At 45.8% G+C, this 18,910-nt stretch overlaps 2 protein-coding genes across 10 annotated transcripts in view; one reads left to right on the top strand and one right to left on the bottom strand.

Moving 5' to 3' along the window:
* HDAC9 (histone deacetylase 9) overlaps positions 1–9,789 on the bottom strand; it is a 947,449-nt gene extending 937,660 nt beyond the window's left edge. For 2 of the 5 annotated variants that reach the window (XM_074195439.1, XM_074195435.1), the window contains exons 1-2: positions 9,252–9,789; positions 8,426–8,635 (exon numbers count right to left, since the gene is read on the bottom strand). The gene's annotated coding sequence lies outside the window, so the exon portion shown is untranslated. The remainder of the gene's footprint in view (positions 1–8,425; positions 8,636–9,251) is intronic. The other 3 variants (XM_074195441.1, XM_074195440.1, XM_074195442.1) reach the window with 2 other exon arrangements.
* Positions 9,790–10,105: 316 nt separating this feature from the next.
* Positions 10,106–18,910, top strand: part of SNX13 (sorting nexin 13) — a 129,864-nt gene continuing 121,059 nt past the window's right edge. For 2 of the 5 annotated variants that reach the window (XM_074195432.1, XM_074195429.1), the window contains exon 1: positions 10,106–10,271. Coding sequence is in view for 1 of the 5 variants with exons in the window: in XM_074195428.1 (XP_074051529.1) it covers positions 10,260–10,271 (12 nt within the window). In the remaining 4 variants the exon portion in view is untranslated. The remainder of the gene's footprint in view (positions 10,272–18,910) is intronic. The other 3 variants (XM_074195428.1, XM_074195425.1, XM_074195427.1) reach the window with 2 other exon arrangements.

Genomic DNA, 18,910 nt, shown 5'->3' with positions numbered 1-18,910 from the left:
AGTCCCTTCATTCATTGCTTTGCCACACCCACAAAAGCAAAAAATGCTCCTTCAAAGAGGAACATTTAACTCTCTGTTACTAACCAAAAGAACACTTCCCCAGCAACAGGAAAAGCTGAAAAGGACATCTATTTTTAAAAACAAAACGTGAAATGCTCAGCATTTTACTGGTTTGGTGACTCTGAAGGTACATAAATCACAGCTGTCAGCACGGGGTGCCCGCCCAGCTTGAACCAGAGGTTTCAAGAATCTACAGCAGGACTTCATCCTACTTTTTCTTGGTGGGGGGGGGGGGTTGCCTTGACTGAAGTCAGAGTCTTCTTGAGACTTTCTTGCCTCATTGGAGACTCTGGATTTGCTAGAACATTGGAACACAAGGAGGAGAACAAGGGAGGACAACAGAGAATTCCTTCCTACAAAGGGATGAGTCATTCATTGCAGAACCAATCCCGGGTCAGAGGAAGAATTTTTGATGACTATAATGAAAGAGGAGTAAGATAGTATGGGGACAAACAATTATGGATATTTGACAGCAGAAAGAACTTTGAGTTTGCCTGGTCCAGGAATTCTCAATCTTCTTTGAGTCATGGACCCTTTTAGCAGTCTGAGAAAGAGAAAAACCTTGTCTCAGAATCCTGCTTCTGAGTCAATAAAATAAAATACATTGCATTACAAAGAAAACCAAGGATGAGTGAAAATAGAGGTGCAGTTTGTATTTATTCATTTACCCATTTGTTAATTGTTTTATTCATGAAAGAATTTCATCACCATCAGTTTGCAGAACCCTTGAAATCTCTCTGTTGTCCAATCCAACATCCTCATTTAAGTGATTAAGCAAGGTCTAGAGAAGTAAAGACGTATGTTCATGGTTACAGCACAATTACCAACCAAATTACCAAATAACTAGCAAAAAAATTAAAGCAATCTAGGATTAGACACCAGATCTTTGGGTGACTGGTTCAATGGCTGCCCTACCATAGACACATTCCTACAGTTCTGACATATAGCTTGTTCTGGACAGCTAACAGTTCTCAAGCCCTGCCTCTTTTGGGGATTCTTCCCCATTTCCAACATTATCAGCTGAGACAGATAAGAGCAAGTTAATTTTGCCTAGTTCTTCTAACTCCCATCAACTCTGGAAAGAGGCTTTCCCCAGGCACTCTGCTTTATCTCAGGGGATGAACAGCAACTAAACAAGGACATCTGGAAAAGAGAGGAAATGACTTGGAGTGGTCCACTTACGTCCCTCCCTCCTAAGGAAGATCAATAATATCACGAACACACTTTTCAATCATAAAGCATATCGCAAGCAGGAAGTATTCTGGTCATTGCTAAAAAGACCCCAGTCCAGCTCAGAGGGGGTTCAGCAGGCCCATTCACTCTTGGCTGGGCTTCCTGTCATCCCTTCTTCCTCCTGGGGAGAAGAACCTCCTCCTTGCAAAAGCAAATGCTGAGTTTCTAGCCTTGATTTCTCAATAGTTCATGTCCTGGTTGAAACATCAAAAATAATGCTTCTCAAAAATTCACATTTGAGATCCATGAGCTCACTAAAAAGAAGATTCTTCCCAACAAATCACATAGCAGTTGCTCCCTGCCTTCCTATTCTGTGACTCTTGTCTGTGTACTCCTGTATGTTTTCTGGAAGGAGTTCACCCAACATACTGATAGTCCTTCCTTGCTTTCTCCTAAACTGGAAAGGATGGCTATAGAGTATTCTGGCTATTTATGGCTAAGTGGTGCAGTGGATGGCACCATAGACACAGAGACAGGAAATTCTAAATGCAAATTTTCCTTCAGACATAACTAGCCAAGTGACCCTGGCCAATTCACTTCATCCCTCTCAGTCTCAGTTTCTTTATCTGCAAAATGGGGACAATAATATTGATAAAAAGAAAAAAAAAGGAACAGTTCCTGACCTCAAGGAACGGATCTTTCAGTTGAGGAGATAACATGCACATATGTATTTGTAAATATATATAGCATTTATTAGAGACAACTAGATGAGAGTAGATAATGTTGAATTTTAAGTCAGAAAGATCTGAGTTCAAATCTTACCCCCAACTCTGACTTGACTGTGCGACTTAAGGCAAGTCACTTAGATTCTCTCAGCCTCAGTTTTCTTCTCTGTCAAATGAAGATGCTTGGAGACCCAGGCACCAGGATTTTTGTGAGGATCAATTGAGATGGTCTATGTGAAATAGACCTTATTGACCTTAAAGCCTTCTACCAAATACTAGATATATAATTACAGTCTCCCTGCCATCCCTTATCTTTGCCAGCTCCTCTTTCGTTACTGTTATACATTTCCCTTTTAAAAAGCAATTCCATTATACATGACTTTAGAATAAAATCATTTCAGTACATAGGAAGTTGACAAGACTAAACTAGCTGTCATCGATTGTGAAGGTCTAGAAAGTAAAAACAAAACAAAACAAAACAATACATTTTATCTTTTACAATTCTTTTCTCAGCAACTTTGGTATTCTGTTCTGAAAAGGGAACTCTCAAATGTGACATTGTTACACAAAACTGCTATTCCATGGTAAAGATGCTTTAGATACTGTAGCAAATTGTGGAGTTTTTCCTCACTGGACAAGGACTTATGAGGTAATTAATTATATTTCTAAGGAATATTATATTACTAATTCCCCTTTATAAAATGCATAGAATAATGACCCTGGTTTCTTCAGTTGTTGTGAAGCTCAAATGAAATAACATAAGGAAACAGCTCTGTAAAATTTAAAATATGATAGAAATAAAGCTTAAAAATGAATATATATGTATATGTATATGTATATATATATATATATATATATATATATATATATATATATATATATATATGGTTGTTTTGCAAGGCAATGGGCTTAAGTGATTTTCCCAAGGCCACACAGCTAGGTAATTATTAAGTATCTGAGGTCATATTTGAACTCAGGTACTCCCAACTCCAGGGCCAGTGCTCTATCCACTGAGTCACCTAGCCATCCCCATGAAATATTTTTTTAAAATAAACTTTGTTATTATAAAGAGAACAAAATATTTTTCACTCAATAAATGATGGTGACAAAGAATATCATTCTCTAGTAGTGGAGCAAAGGCTTATAAATGCATTATTGCTTTGTATTTAAAATTCTGAAACTGAATTTGACCATGCAGACATAAGCCAAACAAACATGAAGATGATTCTTGGGGGCAGTTGCAATAGTGGCTCATGTTGCCTCCTACTGTTTTTGTTCCTTTCTCTTCCAAGCTGGGGGTGCCCTGAGATCTTGGCTACACTTCTGGGTTCTGGAAACTACTTGGTCCATCTGCTGCTGTTGGTCTTCAGCAGATCTATTGACTGAGTTATTGGAACCAGTTTTTCCCATATACTTGTTCTCCCTGACTGAATCTCAGTTGATGAAGGCCTTCATAGCATACAGTCTGAGCTCAAGCCTCCACGATTATACCTGAATCACTGGGTCTCATGGCTGAGCCCGCCTCCTACTCTAAGACTTGCTTTGTTAAGAAACTAGGTGACAGTCTAATTAAGGAGCCATAATCACAGGCTGGATGACACTGGCACTGCTTAGAGGACATCCATGTTTATTCATCGATTAAAGCTGTATGGTAAGCATCCCTAGTTTCCTTCGAAGCCCTCCTCTAGAGCCCTCTTCCACATGCAGTCTTTTTAAATCACCCCCAGGTGCTCATAGCTCCCCCCACACAACTTGGATTTACTCTGTATGGAGTAAGATCTGAATTTATATAATCATGGAAAGTTTGCAGAGCACTTTTACACATTATCTCATTTGGCCCTCACAATATTCCTTTGGAGAAGTGCTATTATGGTTGCCATTTTACAGATTGGACAACTGAGGCTGACTTGACCAGGGCCACAATGCCAAGAAAGGTCTGAGGCAGAATTCAAACCCAACACTCTATCTAACTTCATCATCTAGCTGCCCCTGTAGAGTTCACAGGTACCTACTAATATGCCCATACACGTTATTTCCCCATCACAGCAAGGACTGTTTCTTTTTTGTATGTGTGTAGCACCCTGCCTTGTACAGAGTAATCACTTAATAAAGGCTTCTTGATAGATTTGGTGGTTCTGTTTCTTTGTCCATGACTTCTGTAACTTGTCTTTCTTTCCCACCTCCTTCAGTCCAGTCAAGGTCATGGGCAGTGGTCCTAGGATGACATCTCTTCCCTATGGCCTTGCCTTCCCCTCCCTCCTGCATTCTGGAGGCAAGGAAATACAAACTCCTGAGTTCAAGGTTTGCTTCTATTCTTTCCTCTTTTCATGGTGGCCTTTTTCACTGTTGCTAACATAGACCAGCTAGTAGTAGTCTCTTCAATGATCTTGTACTGACTTTTTCTAAGGATGGAGCTCTTTTAGTTATCCTGTTTGTTTCAGACAGTTGATAAGCATCTAGTAAGAACATACAATATGGCAGACTCATGCTAGGAGATTTTAGAATAATTACCTTCCTGGCAAAGAATGGGAAATGGAAGATGCTCATTTATTGGATAATGCTCAAATTGTGGTCTATGATTGTAATGGAATACTACTGAACTATAAGAAATAACAAATGGAATGATTTCAGGAAAACCTGGGGAAACTTATATGAACTAATGCAAAGTGAAGGGAGCAGAACCATGAAAATCACTGGACCCTAACAGCAATACTGTTGGCTATTCTGATCAATACAAGGATGCAAGACAACTTGAAAGGACTCATGATGAAAAGTGTTATCACCACCAAAAAGAAAACATTTGAATTCTGAAAACAGATGATTTTTTTTTATCTTCCAGCTTTTTTTTTCTCAATGTGGTTAATGTGGAAATGTTTTTCAGGTCTTCATATGTCTATTGGCTATTATATTTCCTGCCTTTTCAGTGGGTGGGGGAGAGGGATGGAAGGAGTGAGACAATTTGGAATTGAAAATAAGAATAAAAAATAAAAATAAAAGTAATTTTCTTTCTTAGGTAAGTTGCCTTTTTGACTGAATGGATTAGAAGAACCCAGTATGAACCAGGATTTTCATAAGTGCTTGAATCAAACAGTCATCGGGTGAGAAACTGGTCATGCCTGAGGACTTTATAAAAAAGGGAAGTGCTATCTTGGAATCTGCTAGGGATGCTAAAGATTAGAAATAGAAAAGAAGGAATCTTTCCTATAGAACTAAGCCAAGAACAAGCAGCCCTGGTGCCACGAACAAAAAAAGAGAAGACAGACCTGAGACATGGCAAAGAAGAGGCCATCAAGGTAGAGAGGAAGGGGAGGAATCTGCTCTATAGGTGTATCAAAGCAGTAGATCTTAGGCTGATGCCACCTGAGAAACAGCTCAGAAAAAGTCTTCTCTTTCTCCATTTTCTCCTCTTAGTGCCTGTCTAGCACAGCATCATTAGCCACAGATACTATGATATCATCTATTTTTTCATCCTCCAAATGTTTCCAGTAACCTGAATTTTTGCTTCAACCACAGAGAGACCAGGAATTAACTAGAGAAGATATGAGAGCTTAGTTAGGTAGAGCATGTGGCTTCTGTCTTAGAAATTCTCCAACCTGGGAACTTGAAACAATTGTGGCAGAACTCATAATTTTTTTCTAAAATAAACTCCCTAAATTTTCAAAGGAGAGACCCACCATGAGAGATCTTAGAGAGTTATGTAATAACAGACTTAAAGCAAACTTTTTGATTTCAAGAGTGTGCTGCAAAGATCTTTCAAGCTGCTACAGTCCAGAAGTGGTTAGACTTTTTATCATTCTACGGGTGCCTTGGAGGTGTCATCCAGGAGATTTCTGTCAGCTAAAGACAATGTCTCCATTGGGAGCCAAGGACAGATTGGACATAGATTGATGACTCTACAAGGAGCCAAGGAAAGAAATGACATCCTGTTTAAGGGAATCTTCTCCAAGACCACAAGGATGTGAGCTACTACTACTTTGCCATTTGTACCTCAAATTCCCTGGACTCTGTATAGCCTGGAAGAGTATATCACAAACTTTTGCACAGCTGTTTTATACCAACCATTTTGTATTACATACTAAAAGCTACTTACAACTTGCTGACCAGACGGATGACATCAGCATTTTTCTCTTTAGCCCTTGTCCCACTTTTGATTGCTTGGGGTTTCCCTAGCACGATGAAGGAAGGTTGTCTTTTTGGGATGAACCTGTCAGATTGGGCTTTGACGGGCTACAGTTATGTTTAATTATCTGGTTGCATGACTTGTCACCCCACATGGTGACCTGAGTACATACTCTGAATTGAATTGAAGGCTAGTTTGTTACTGAGGCTATTTGAACTACAGGTCTTTTCCTGAATCTCCTTACACGTCCTTTGAATCACTTTGCAGCGTTTACTTGGCTTCAGAAGAAGGGGGTCTTGCCTATGGGATTGGAATATGGCATACCCAGACCTTTTTGATCATGCCGTCTCCCCACAAGCCTTGAGCAGAAGAGGGCTCACTGGAGGTTGATGTCATTGCCATTCCATGACTAGCCACGTGGTAACTGCTGTGCTCCTTCTTGGGCTCTGCGTATTTCTGCTTACTTTGCCTTGGTTTTACCTTTGGGATACATGAACATCCTGAATAGGAAATGATCTGGGAATTAAAGGTTTAAGCTGGGCTCCCAGATGACAAAGTTTTAAGTCACTAGCCTGGCCTCTTAAATATTCATGCATCTCCTCTCTTCTGTTTCTAGGTTGGAATCTTTTTCCAGGCTCCTGGTTGTCTCTGGTATCTCTGGCTTTTTTTCTCTTACTGTTCCAACACTATTTCTGAAACCTCTCTCCTGGCCATCACCTGGAAATACATCTCCCCTAGCCGGCCACCTTTTGCAGCTTATCATCGCATGGTTCTGATGAAACCTCAGCGAACATCCTAGAGGAGGACTGAGACAAAACAGTGCAGGGGAAAGAACACTGAAATGGAGTCAAAAAACAAGCCCTGGGCTTGAATCCTGTCTCAAGCTATTCATTTCTTTGGTAATGTGATTTTGGGAAAGTTGCTTCACCTCCCTTGATCCTAAGCTTCCTCTTTTGTAAGATGAGGGGATGGGACTAGATGACCACAAAAAGACCATCCTTCGTTTTACAAGTTGGGAGCTTTGGGAGCTCAGGGAGCCAGTGGTCTTTAATAAAGAGCCTAGCACAGTAGATGCTTCTTAATAAAGAGCTCAAGACACAGTAGGCACTTGATAAATGAGAACTGATGACCTTGACCAAGGGGACACAAGGACAGGATTTGACCATGGGTGACTTCAACTCCTCAGGCAGGGCACCTTCTCTCTCACGGTGCCTCCTGTAATTTGTGGTCTGCTGACACTTTCCTAAGCTTGGAGAGAATCATCCTGCACAGTCTTCCCATGATGTTTGACATAGATTTACCCAGGCTTGGTCTAAGGCCTAGAAAAGCAATGGGAGCCATGACAGAGGATACTTTTCCATAGCCCTTAAGGTTCGTGAGGCAGAAGAGTCCATGATAGAATAAGTAATGAGCTTGTTTAATTATTGTTCCTTTTTAACAGCATGGGAGACCAAGACCAAGAGGGATTTAACGGTCCCCCCCCCTCACTTCCTACTCCCTCCATCCCCCTCCAGGTAAAGATCAGAGCTGGGAACTGACCTCAGGTCTCTTGGCTCCAGTCCTGGACCCTGTGGATGCTTTAATCATGTCCTGTATAATTTGGGTACTTACAAGGACAGCCTTTGGGCACAGAGAGAACCCAGGGACATATGGTGACATCCTGAGCAGCTGCTGGGAAAACTCTGCACCAAGAAAAATGGTGGAGAAACAGAGATGGAGACAGAGAAGAGAGAGAGAAAAGAGAAGAGACAGGGAAGAATGAGAGAGAGAGAAGAGAGAGGGAGGGAGAGAGAGAGAATTACATGAGAGAGGGGAGAGAGAATGGAGAGGAGAGAGGAGAGGAAAAGAGGGAGAGGAGGGGAGAGAGGGAAGACAGAGAGAAATAGAAAGGGGAGAGATAGAGAAGGGAGAGAGGAGAAAAATGGAAATAGAGGAGAGAAAGAAGAGAAGAGAGAGAGGAGGAAAAGGGAGAGAAGAGGAGAGAGAATTAGAAAGGACAAGAGGAGAGGAAGAGGAAAGAGATAGAGAAGAAAAATGGAGAGAGAGAAAAGAGGAGAGGAAAAGAGGGGGAGAGAGAGAGAGAGAGAGAGAGAGAGAGAGAGAGAGAGAGAGAGAGAGAGAGAGAGAGAGAGAGAGAGAGAGAGAAGGCTTTCTTGGTAGGAATACAACAGAAGCTCATTGTTTGGCATTTCTTGAGCCAGGGAGCTGCCAAGCCCAGTTTCCTTTGAGCCATTTCGAGGGAGATAGAGATCTGCCCCCTCCTAGGCCAGACTCTGGGGGGCCTCACCTGGAGCCTGAAGGGCTGATGAATGCAAAAGAAAAATTAAGGGCAGGTTCTGAGACCAACCTTGAGCACTGGAGTTCCTTAAGAGACCATCTTCTTCAGAGCCATTATTTGTTTTTGGTGTTTGGGGTGTGCAGACTCTGAGGCCCAGCCAGGTTTTCTGGAGCACCAGAACTGTCCCTCTGACACACAGACTAGTGGGAAAGAGGCTGGAAGAGGAATGAGGAGGAACCTGTCCAGGAATCCAGGGTTAGGCTTGACTGGCCAAGGGACCTGAGAGTCATGAGAAATTGGTCCTGAGGTTCCATTTTTTTTGTCCTGGGCAAAAGGTGGGACCTGTGGGTTCCCCACCCCCACCCCCAGGGGCACCGGAGGACCCTCAGTCCAATGCTGAGAAGAGCCTCCCAGGGTCATCCTATGAGTGAATTCTAGAAGAGACCTAATTTATCTACTGGCTGGGTTGTCTACTTACTCCCAGGATCTGAGCTCAGAGCCCATGATTCCAGGGCCAACTCTCCACCATGCCAGCCTGCCTCCCCTTGTGCCATCAGCTTCTGGGAGGCTTTCTTGGCTTTCACGCTCTCCCCAGGGGCACTTTGAATTATTGACGTTCCAGCCCGGCGGCTGTGGATGAATGCCACGTGACTGGAGGGCTGTGATGGGAACACCTTTTGCAAGTCTTCAAGCATAATAAGCTGATGCATTTTTCCTCTCTGACTGGGCCCAGGTGATTGCCCAGCGTTGCCCACCAAGGGGCTGACTCAGTGGCTGCCCACGAGCTGTTCCCCATCACCTATTTTCCCTGTCTTTGGATGCTTTCGGGGAAAAGTGAGCTCCCCTGGCTCAGGCAGCACCATGTGCCGGAGGCAGGACTTGAACCCAGACCTACCTGGATGCTCAAATGCTTCAAGACTTGAGATAGATTGAGTTGCTGTCGCCGTGGCAAACACCTGGGTGGGTGGTCGTCTTTCTGTTAAAACGGTCGTTTGGGGCACCAAGCATCAGCCCAGGAGCCCCTGCCTCGCGCCCTCTCTGCCAGGAGCCGCTGAGGGTCTCCCCTTGACCCGTCTTTGGGGCCGCGCCTCGGGGGAAGCCTTCGCCCCGCGGCCGGGCCGGGCCTCTCCCTGGGGAGGGAGGAGCCCAAGTGGGGGCGCCCCGGGGTCCGCCGAGGGTGAAGCCTGGGACTGGGGGGGTCGAGGAGCACTGACTGAGCTCCGACTGTGTGCAGCGGGAGGGGCCCCGGCGCGGAGGCTCCCCTTCTGGGGCACGGGGCCCCCCGGCCGGCCCGCTCCTCGGGGCCCCGCTCCTCGGGGCCCGGGGCCAGAGCCGGCAGCCCCCCGGCCGCGGGGGGACACCGAGGCGGGCCCCGGGGCGAGGCGGGCCCCCAGGCTGCGGGGGGACACCGAGGCGGGCCCCGGGGCGAGGCGGGCCCCCAGGCTGCGGGGGGGACACCGAGGCGGGCCCCGGGGCGGCAGCGGCCCGGCCAGAGCCCGGCGGGTCCTCCCCGGGAGCCGCCTACAGGCCCGGCCGCCCCGCCCCGCCCCGCCCCCGCCGCCCCGCCCCCGCCCCGCCCCTCGCCGCCGCCGCCCCTCCCCCCGCCCCGCGCCGCCCCGCCCCCGCCCCGCCCCGCCCCTCGCCGCCGCCGCCGCCGGCGCCATGGCGACCCGTCTCACGTGACGCGGCCGCCGCGGCCAGCCAATGGGCGCGCACGCCGCGCGGGGCCGCGGACGTCGCTCCCCAAGATGGCGGCGCGGCCGTGCTGAGGCGCCGGAGCGGGGCCGCCCGCGGAGCCGAGTGGGGCCGCCGCCCGGGCCGGGGCGCAGCGGGAGCAGCGGCGGCGGCGCCGGCCGTGGCCATGCGGCGGGGCTAGGGGCAGCCGCTTCCCCGGGGTTTAGTAATGTTAACAGAGGTAAGCGCGGCCCGGCCTCCGCGGCCCCCCGCCCGGCCCGGCCCCGCGCCCGGCCGCACCGCCGGGGCGGCGCCCGGGCCTCCCGCGGCGGCGGGGCGGGAGGGGAAACTGAGGCCCGCGCGGCCCGGGGGGAGGGGCGCGACCGGCCCAAGGTCACGGGGCCCGGACGCTGGAACCCGCGCCCCGCGGCCCCGCCCCCGAGCCGGCCCAAGGTCATCGGGCCTCCCGGCGGGACTGGAATCCGGGCCCGGCCCCGGCCGCCCGGGGGGCGCCCGAGGTGGGACTCGCACCCGGGGCCCGGGCACTGCGGGCACCCCCCCCCCGCGGGCAGCCGGGCCCGCACCCCCGGCGCCCCGGGTCGCCCCGAGCTCCGTGGCTTCCAGCCTTTGTGCCCGGCGAAGGCGGCATCGAGGAGGAGGCCGGGGCTGAGCTCGGGTCCCCGGGGCTCCCCGGCGCCCCCTGAAGTTCCGAGCGCGGCCGCCTCGGCCTGTCCCTCTGGGTCCCTGAAGGCGGGGACCCCCGAGCCGGGCCTTGCGAAGGGCCCGAGCCCGAGGGACCCCCGCGCCCTCCGAGGGTGGGCAGCGTTGGCCCCGGAGACCAGGGAGGCAAGCTGGCAGAGTGCTCCCCGGCTTTAGAGACACCTGCCAAGTGGGACCCGAACGGGGCCCACCTCTCGCCCCTCCCGGGGAGGGCCACCTGCCTCTGCATGGGGAGGATTTGGCCCGTGCTGCTCCACACCGGTGTCACAAGATTGTACCGTGCTTTGCATCAAGCTTTGCCCTTGGTTATCTCCGGGACAGAGTGTTATTTGTGGTTGTACCAGTGTGGGGAAGCCAGAAACATTGATGCGTCCCCTATCAGGACGGAGAATTAGAGAAAACGGCCTTGTCCTCGGTCCCCACAGAAGCAAAGCCTAGGAACTTGGAAGAAGTCAGACTGAAAGGGGAAGTTTCTCAGCTGAGAAAACCGATATACTGAACTCAGCCACGGTGAAAATGTGAGACTCTTTCAGATAGGTCATTTACAGGATTAAAAACAAATTCTTTTTATTGGTATTTTCATTGCTAACTTATTTTTTTTTACAGAAATGAATCTACACGTAGGTATCCCTGGTTTAGATTTTCTAGCTTCAATCCTCAGAATTCATTTTGACTAGTTGATCTGTTTTTATATCTTTCTCTACACAAGGATAACAGGAACATTTCCTTCTGCTTTCACTTCATCTCTATTGGTTTACCTTTTCCCCTACTTGTAATGTTGGATGAGATTATTCTTCAGTTTGGGGGGGAAACTTTCTTATAGGCTACTTGGAAATGCTGTGTAAAAATGCCCTTTTTAGTAAGCTTATATTTATGCAGAGTGATTCAGGAATGGGAGAGTCTGGTCAATTTAGACTTCTCATAGACTCGTGGATCATTAGAGCTAGGAATCACATTCTTACCCTTTTTTCAAGTGAAGATTCATGTCAGTAGACTTGTTCAGGGTGATGCAGTACTATTGAAAGCCTCTCAGCCAGCATTGCTCTAGTGCTTTTAAGACATACAAAGGGCTTGCCTGTATGATCCAATTTGATCCTCACACGCAACACTCTTGCCCCATTTTGTAGATGAGGAAACTGAAGCAGAGAGAGGTGAAGGATTTGCCCAGGATCACAGTTTGACAGATGTCTGACATCGAATTTGAACTCACATCTTGGTGACTCTCAGTCTATCTCATAGTGAAGAAAACTATTCACTCTACCTCTGCTAATTCTAATCAATCAACATACATTGATTAAGTTCTTACTAGGTGTCAAGCACTGTTCTAGATAAACCTAGCACTTTAAATAGCAAGAATGAAATCACTCTGGCCCTTTGGAAACTTTGCCAGCTGGTCCCTCTTCAGGATCATCCCTGTGCCACCTGTTGCCTGAACACTGGGTAGCTGATTTCTGCTCTTGGGCCAGGATCTTCTTCAGTCCCTTGTTTACAAAAGCTTCTTTAAATGTTTGGTTTGTACTTCCTTTTTATAACTACATTGTTTCTCAGTATCCTTCCCTTTCCAATAGAAGCATTCTTGTAACAAAATATTCCTTTTGTTAATATTCTTTAAGCTCAACAGACTGACTCCATGGACTTGTGGACCTCCCTTTGGGTCTGTGGCCTGCCTTCACAGCTTCCGCCTTACTCTAGATACTGAGAAGTATGACTGTTGTGATAACTTTAATGAGTCTTTCTGACTGAAATCTTCTCCTACCACAATCCATGCTCCACAAAGCAGTCCCTGGGAAGTTAGGAAGAAAGAAGGTTTGGTTTCTTTTAGTTTCTTTCCTAAAGTTTTAGGAATAGAAAAAATGTTAAAGAATGACTTCTCTCCAAGTATCCCACAGGTGATTTGTTTGCATTATGTTCAACTCATTTGAGGCAGGTTAATGTTATGTGCTTCACGTGTGGAACATAAGATCTGTGACCGAGATGAGTGATTGTGTTTTGTCCAGTCAATGTGGTTTGAAATCAAGTGTCAAGAGTTCAGTTTAAATAAGGAAGGGCTGGTTCTTGTCTTTTTTTAGGCAAGTACTTAGACTTGTAGAACAAGCAGAAAGCCTTTGTCCTTTCAGAAAAAGGCCCACACCTTGACCTCTAGTTTATGGGCCTTAGAGTCAACTCACAAAGAAAACTAGAGAGTGTTACACAATCCTATTGCATTGACTTCTCAGAAGTTATCAGGTGGGCCTGAGTCTCCCGAGGTGTCTCCTCCATGATCACTGCTAAAACAGTGAAAAGAATGCCAAGAATGCCATCCCTGGTCAGGACTGGGTCGGGGAGTGCTTCTGCTCCAACAAAACATTTTGTTTCCTGAACCTTATTTTCTTCATCTGTAACTTGGGAAGATCAGTTCTGATATGACTCGCTGTAATGGGCTTTTGTTAGCCTGGAAGCCAGTCCAGCAGAGTGCAGAGTGCAGAGGAGAGAGGGGAGGGAGGATGAAAGAGCTGGTGTCTTCAGGGTCTCCCACAAGCCCTGGATGCATGTTGAATTGAATTCATTTGAAGGTAGGAGTTAAGAGATAAATAGTTCTTTAGAGTCCAGTGGGCATGGGTGATTTGGTTTCTCTCTTGCTTTGTTTGATGGGGAAAACTTGTTACTATATAGAATGAAGCCTGTACATATGGAACCAGTCCTTATTTCCTCCCAAGCTCAGCTCAGTGAAACCTTTCCTGGTCCCCCAGCTCCTGGCACCTTGTCCATTTGTACATAGCCTCAGATGGCCCTCTTATCTCACCCAATCAAATTGAGACTCCTGGGGGGTAGCACTGGTCTTTTTTGTCTTTAATGCCCCAGTGCTGAGCACAGATCAGGTTCCTGAGGACTTGTTGGCTGGTTGAGCTGACTCCAGCTTTCATTTTTGTTTACTCTCCCAGTTCTTGGGATAGCTGTGTGAGGGCTCTGGAGCATGACCTCAGACTTATACAAGGAGGTGATGACAAGAGACCCAGTGAGACCTTGGGCCAGACACTGCAGGTACTCCACCTTTATTAGGTTTTCCAATTTGATTGACTTCTCCCAGCCAATATTCACATTTTAAGGATGAATTTTTTAAATTAAGTTTTACTGAAATTTTAATTTTAAATATCAAAATAACAATATAAATTTGTTAAAGGATCTTTTACAGTTAAAATCATTAATACCATGGCTTTTTTGTTTGTTTTTTTTCCATGCCTAGACCCATCAACTCAGCTCTTCTTTCTAGAAACATTCTCATATTACAAATGTGTATAATCAGGCAAAACAGATCACCAACTTGGTCATGTATGGTTCTGTACATCTAGTCTTTTGCTTCATTGAAAGAGATGAAAGCTATTTTTTTAGGTGTTTTTTTTTTTTTGCAAGCCAATGGGGTTAAGTGGCTTGCCCAAGGCCACACAGCTAGGTAATTATTAAGTGTCTGAGACAGGATTTGAACCCAGGTACTCCTGACTCCAAGGCCGGTGCTTTATCCAGTGCGCCACCTAGCCGTCCCAGATGAAAGCTGTTTTATTCACTGCCTCAGAGGCCCTGGGTCCTTCAGAGTTGGTTCCCCCTGCATTCTTGTGGTCACTGTATCGATTTCTCTGGCTTCTGCTGACCTTGCTCTGTGTTGTGTCATGTGAGTCTCTCCATAGTTCTCAAATTCTTCTTTTATAGCCCAATAACATTTTATTACATCCATATACATATATATATAGATAGATATAGATATAGATATATAACAGTTTGTTCAGTCATTCTCCCTTATTTCCACCCATCTTGGCCACTGACATTTGTGAATCATCATCTTCCTCCATCAGATGTAGCCTAGTTTCCACTCAGCAGCTCTGGCCCCAGCCTCATTACCTGGAATCCCCCCCTGGAGTGGCTTCCCAGCCTTCTTCCCCTTGTCTCAGTAGTGAGCACATCTGAGGGGGTTGTTAGCCTGGAGAGAAGACTTGGAGGCTGAGGGTGGGGAAAGGACCCTTATAGCTTTAGAAGTTGGAGCAAGTGGGTGGACCATGTAGAGACATGGTGTAGGCTGGATTTCAGGGAAAAAACAAACCAAGTGACCAAAAGCCAGTGACTACTGACCAAGTGACAGACATGCCCACCCCCTCATCCCCACCCCTGCCCCATGCAGCAGCTTCCTCAGGTGTTGTGTACTCCCCCTCACTAGAAGACTGACAGCTGAGCTGGGATGAATTCCTCCAGAGCAATCTTGCTGGGTTTGTACAGGTTTGACCAGAGGTTCAAATATGGAGCTTCTATGAGTCTGAAATGTATTCTTTGGGCCAAGGTTATCACTGTTTTCCTCCCCTCTTCCCCCTCCCCTGGCAGTTAAGAGGGAGTGAATTGTTTCTTTTTTTATATACAGTATATCCTTTACTTGATCCCCTGTTTCCAGGGAGTGAACTGTCTTGCATCATTGTACCTTGGCCTGCCTGGCTCAGAAAGGTAAAAACAGTCTTTTTTTTCTATTCAGACCCTTGGAGAAAGTCAACTCAGCTCTTGGGTTTGATCTCGGCCTGCTGGAAGGCCCACAGGATGTTCCAGAGTGAGGCTCCCAAAACCCCAAGCAGATCACCAGTCACTTTAGATGCCATGGAAACCCTTGGATAACCTGGTCCAGCCTCCCTCTCCACAAAGTTCATTGGATGCTCATTCCATCTTTCTTGGACTGGTCAGAATGACTTAGGTTCCTCCCAGGATCTTTGCACAGAGTGTCTCCTAGGTTTTCCTCACCTCCATCTCTTGGGATCCCTAGCTTTCTTTAAGGCCCAACTCCATCTTTACCTTCTACCTGAAGCTTTTCCTGATTCCCCACCTGCAACCTTCCTTTTATTCACACTTTGACTAAACCTGGTTCTTTTCTCCCCCATTACCTTGTATTTATTTTGTATACATAAATTCAAAGGTCACTGATTTCCCTTAGTAGATTATAACATTTTAGCCTTTACACTGTGACTGACATATTTTGGGGGTGGGGTTGGGGGGGAGTGGAAGGGATGTCTAGCTTTCATGATTTCTTGGTTTAAATAAATCTTGATGAAGAGATTTACTCCAACAATACAACTACTGTGTAAATTATAGTCTTTAAAAATTTTTTTGAAGTTTGTTTTATTCTTAGTTTTTATTTTTCAGTTCTAAATTCTTTCTCCCTCTCTCCCACCCATTGAGAAAGCAAGCAAAATGATACCCATTATACTTTTAAAGTCATGCAAAATATTTCTATATTAGCCCTGTTGCAAAAACAAGACAAAAATAAATTTTTTAAAATATACATTAATCTGCATTTCTCCCTTTGGAGATGGATAGCATTTTTGATCATGAGTCCCTTGGAATTAGTGTAGGTCATTGTATTAATCCTAGTAACTAATTCTTTTACTGTTGGTTATTCTACTGCTGTTTTTCTGTACAATGTTCTCCTGGTTCTGCTCACTTCACTTTTCTGCAGTTCATCTAAGGCTTCCCAGGTTTTTCTTAAACCATCCTGTTTCATTTTTTCTTACAGAACGGTAGTACTCCATCACATTCATATACCACAGCTTGTTCAGCCATTCCCCCATTGAGGGATATCACCTCAATTTCCGGTGCTTTGCCACTGTAAATAATCTTGTTCATATGGGTCATTTTCCCTTTTCTTTGAGGATCTCTTTGGGGTCTAGATCCGTTAGGATATTGCTGGGTCAAAGGGGTTGTCTGCATGGTGGTATCACCCTTTGGGCCTTGATTTTAGTTGTCCTCTAGAACACAACTCCCCCCAACAGGGCTTTAGTGTCCCACTTCTTCCACATCTCCAGCATTTGTCCTTTTCTTTTTCTTTCATGTTAGCCAGTTTGATAGTGTGAGGTGATACTTGAGTTGTTTTAATTTGTGTTTTTGTAATCAGTGAGTTAGCGCATTTTTGGTGTGAACTGTTGTTATCTTGATGTCTTCTGAAAACTGACTGTTCAAGCCCTTTGAGCCATTTATCAATCGGGAAATGGCTCATTTTTATACAATTGACTCAGTTTCCTTTATATTTGAGAAATCAGATCTTTATTAGAGAAACTTACTGTAAAGTTTACAGTTTTTTTTTCCTGTTTCCTACTTTCCTTCCAATTTGGGTTGCATTGGTTTTGTTTGTGCTCACTTTTTTAATTTTGTGTGATGAAAATTTCCTTTCTATCTCTTCTTTGATCATAAACTCTTATCTTATTTGGGCTTTATGGTAGCCCGCTCTGTGTCTAAATCATTTGGCTAACCCATGTTCCTAGAGATTGTCTGGGTCCCTGAGAAGGTTCCAAAGGGGGAACTGAACCCAGCTTGACCTTTCTTTCCCCAGGCTGAGCTGCCAAGCACATAGGAGTCTTTGTTGAAAGATGGCTTATGAGCCATCTGGTCACCTTGGGGTTCACCTCTGTTTTGTCCCATGACCTGGAGTCACTCTTCAGTTCAGGGCTATTTAGTCCTCTTGGTTTCACCTGCTCAAAGCACTGGGGAGGAGAATCATGAGAGGTTAGTGGCTTGGTCCAGGAAGAGGGGGAGCGAGAGGAGATTGTCCATAAAGGAAAGGAAAGAGTGTGCTGGCCAAGTCCAAACTGCAGTACCGCCTGAAAAGTAAATAGAACTGGGACTAAAGTCCCCTTTGTGCTTCCCCTGCCCAGAGGGATTCAGAGGTGGCCTTTTTTCCTAACTCTTGAAGTCTGAGAGACAATGTGAAGGCAGTCAAGTTGCTCTTCTATTTATATACCTATCTCTGTCCTGTCATAATTCATCGGACACCTTTGTAGTTGGAGAGTCCTTTTTATTTGCAAAACTTAATTTTCTTTGCTATAATTATATTCAAAATTTAGTTATTTTCAAAATTATTTTCCATGTCTGTGTTGCCTTGAATGAATTTAAAACCTGTTGTAACCCTTGCTCATCCCTATCATATTCTCTTCTTTTCTTCTCTCTCACTCTTAATTTTGATTGCTTCATATATGTAGTTTTCTAAGAAGGTTTACATACCAAATTGAAAGCCTGGATATAGACCGAAATTTAAAAGCGGGAGATGATTTGTTTGAGAGATTTGAGAGGAAAGTTTGACAAATTGGCACCACCTCTTTAGTCAACATATAGAGGTCATAAAGCTTTGATTGCAGAAGGCAGAAAAGGAGACTCAGCCGAAACACTCCCATCACCTGCTGGGGGATGCTGCTGGTGGTGGAGATATGACTTGGAAAGGACCAGGGTTCCTGGCATCTCCCTCCACTGTGAGAAAGTTGTATGTTAAGCAATGACTCTTTTGCCAATCTCTGTGAGAGCTGTTCTGTTGAATTGTGTATGACTTTAAGGGAACCGACAGTTGTTGGTACTCTTCATGGAGTCCTCACTTCTTGCAACAGGGTGGTGAAGGGGCCTGTGGTGAAGTGGGGGTGGGGAGCTACATTTTGGGGTCCTGAGCTGGGAGGTCATAGGTGGAGGAAACTGCTCCTATCTTGGATGTTGACTGTGCCTCTGTGATTGTCTTGAGATTTGCTTCTCCCTGGTCACCCCACTTCTCATGACTACCTCATCTTCTTGACGCTAAGGCTGCTCCTTGGACATCATGAAGGGGAGAGATGACCAGGGTGGGGGTGGGGCAGGGTGGGGAGTGGGGAGGCTTTGCAATCTAGATGCTGTTTGCCAGTCTTCTCTTGGAACTGTTGCTTCTTCTGGCCCAGGTGTTAGTAGTTTGAACCTTAATAAGACAATTTACTCAAAGAAACAGCCTTCTTATAAATGGTAGTTTGCTTTTCAGGCCACCTCCCAAGTGATTTAATCCATCATTTTAAAATATTGTATATTTCTCGTTGGGCTCCAAAACCCAGCTGCTTTTCCACACATTTCATCAGACATTTATTTAGTGCCTGCTGTAGATACTGCACTAGGGCTGTGGAAACAGACAGGATGTAGTGCCAGTCTTCAAGGAGATGATTGGATATTTGAAGGGGACATAAATCTATCTAGACAAATCTATCCCAAGCATAGAGTGAATTCTAAGAAGAAGGCACAGGATAGCTATGATTAACACAGCTGAGAGTTCCAAGGACCCAGTGAGAAGGTAGGGACATAGGAGAGACGCTATTGAAGTGGGGGGGGGGTCAGGGTTGCAGTGAGCTGTTGCCATGGCAATGTTGATTCTCA

This window comes from Macrotis lagotis, chromosome 7 (assembly GCF_037893015.1).
Source record: "Macrotis lagotis isolate mMagLag1 chromosome 7, bilby.v1.9.chrom.fasta, whole genome shotgun sequence".
In the NCBI taxonomy this organism is placed as follows: Eukaryota; Metazoa; Chordata; class Mammalia; order Peramelemorphia; family Peramelidae; genus Macrotis; species Macrotis lagotis.
Note: the sequence above shows the minus strand (reverse complement) of the source record. Positions and strands in the feature narration are given on the sequence as shown.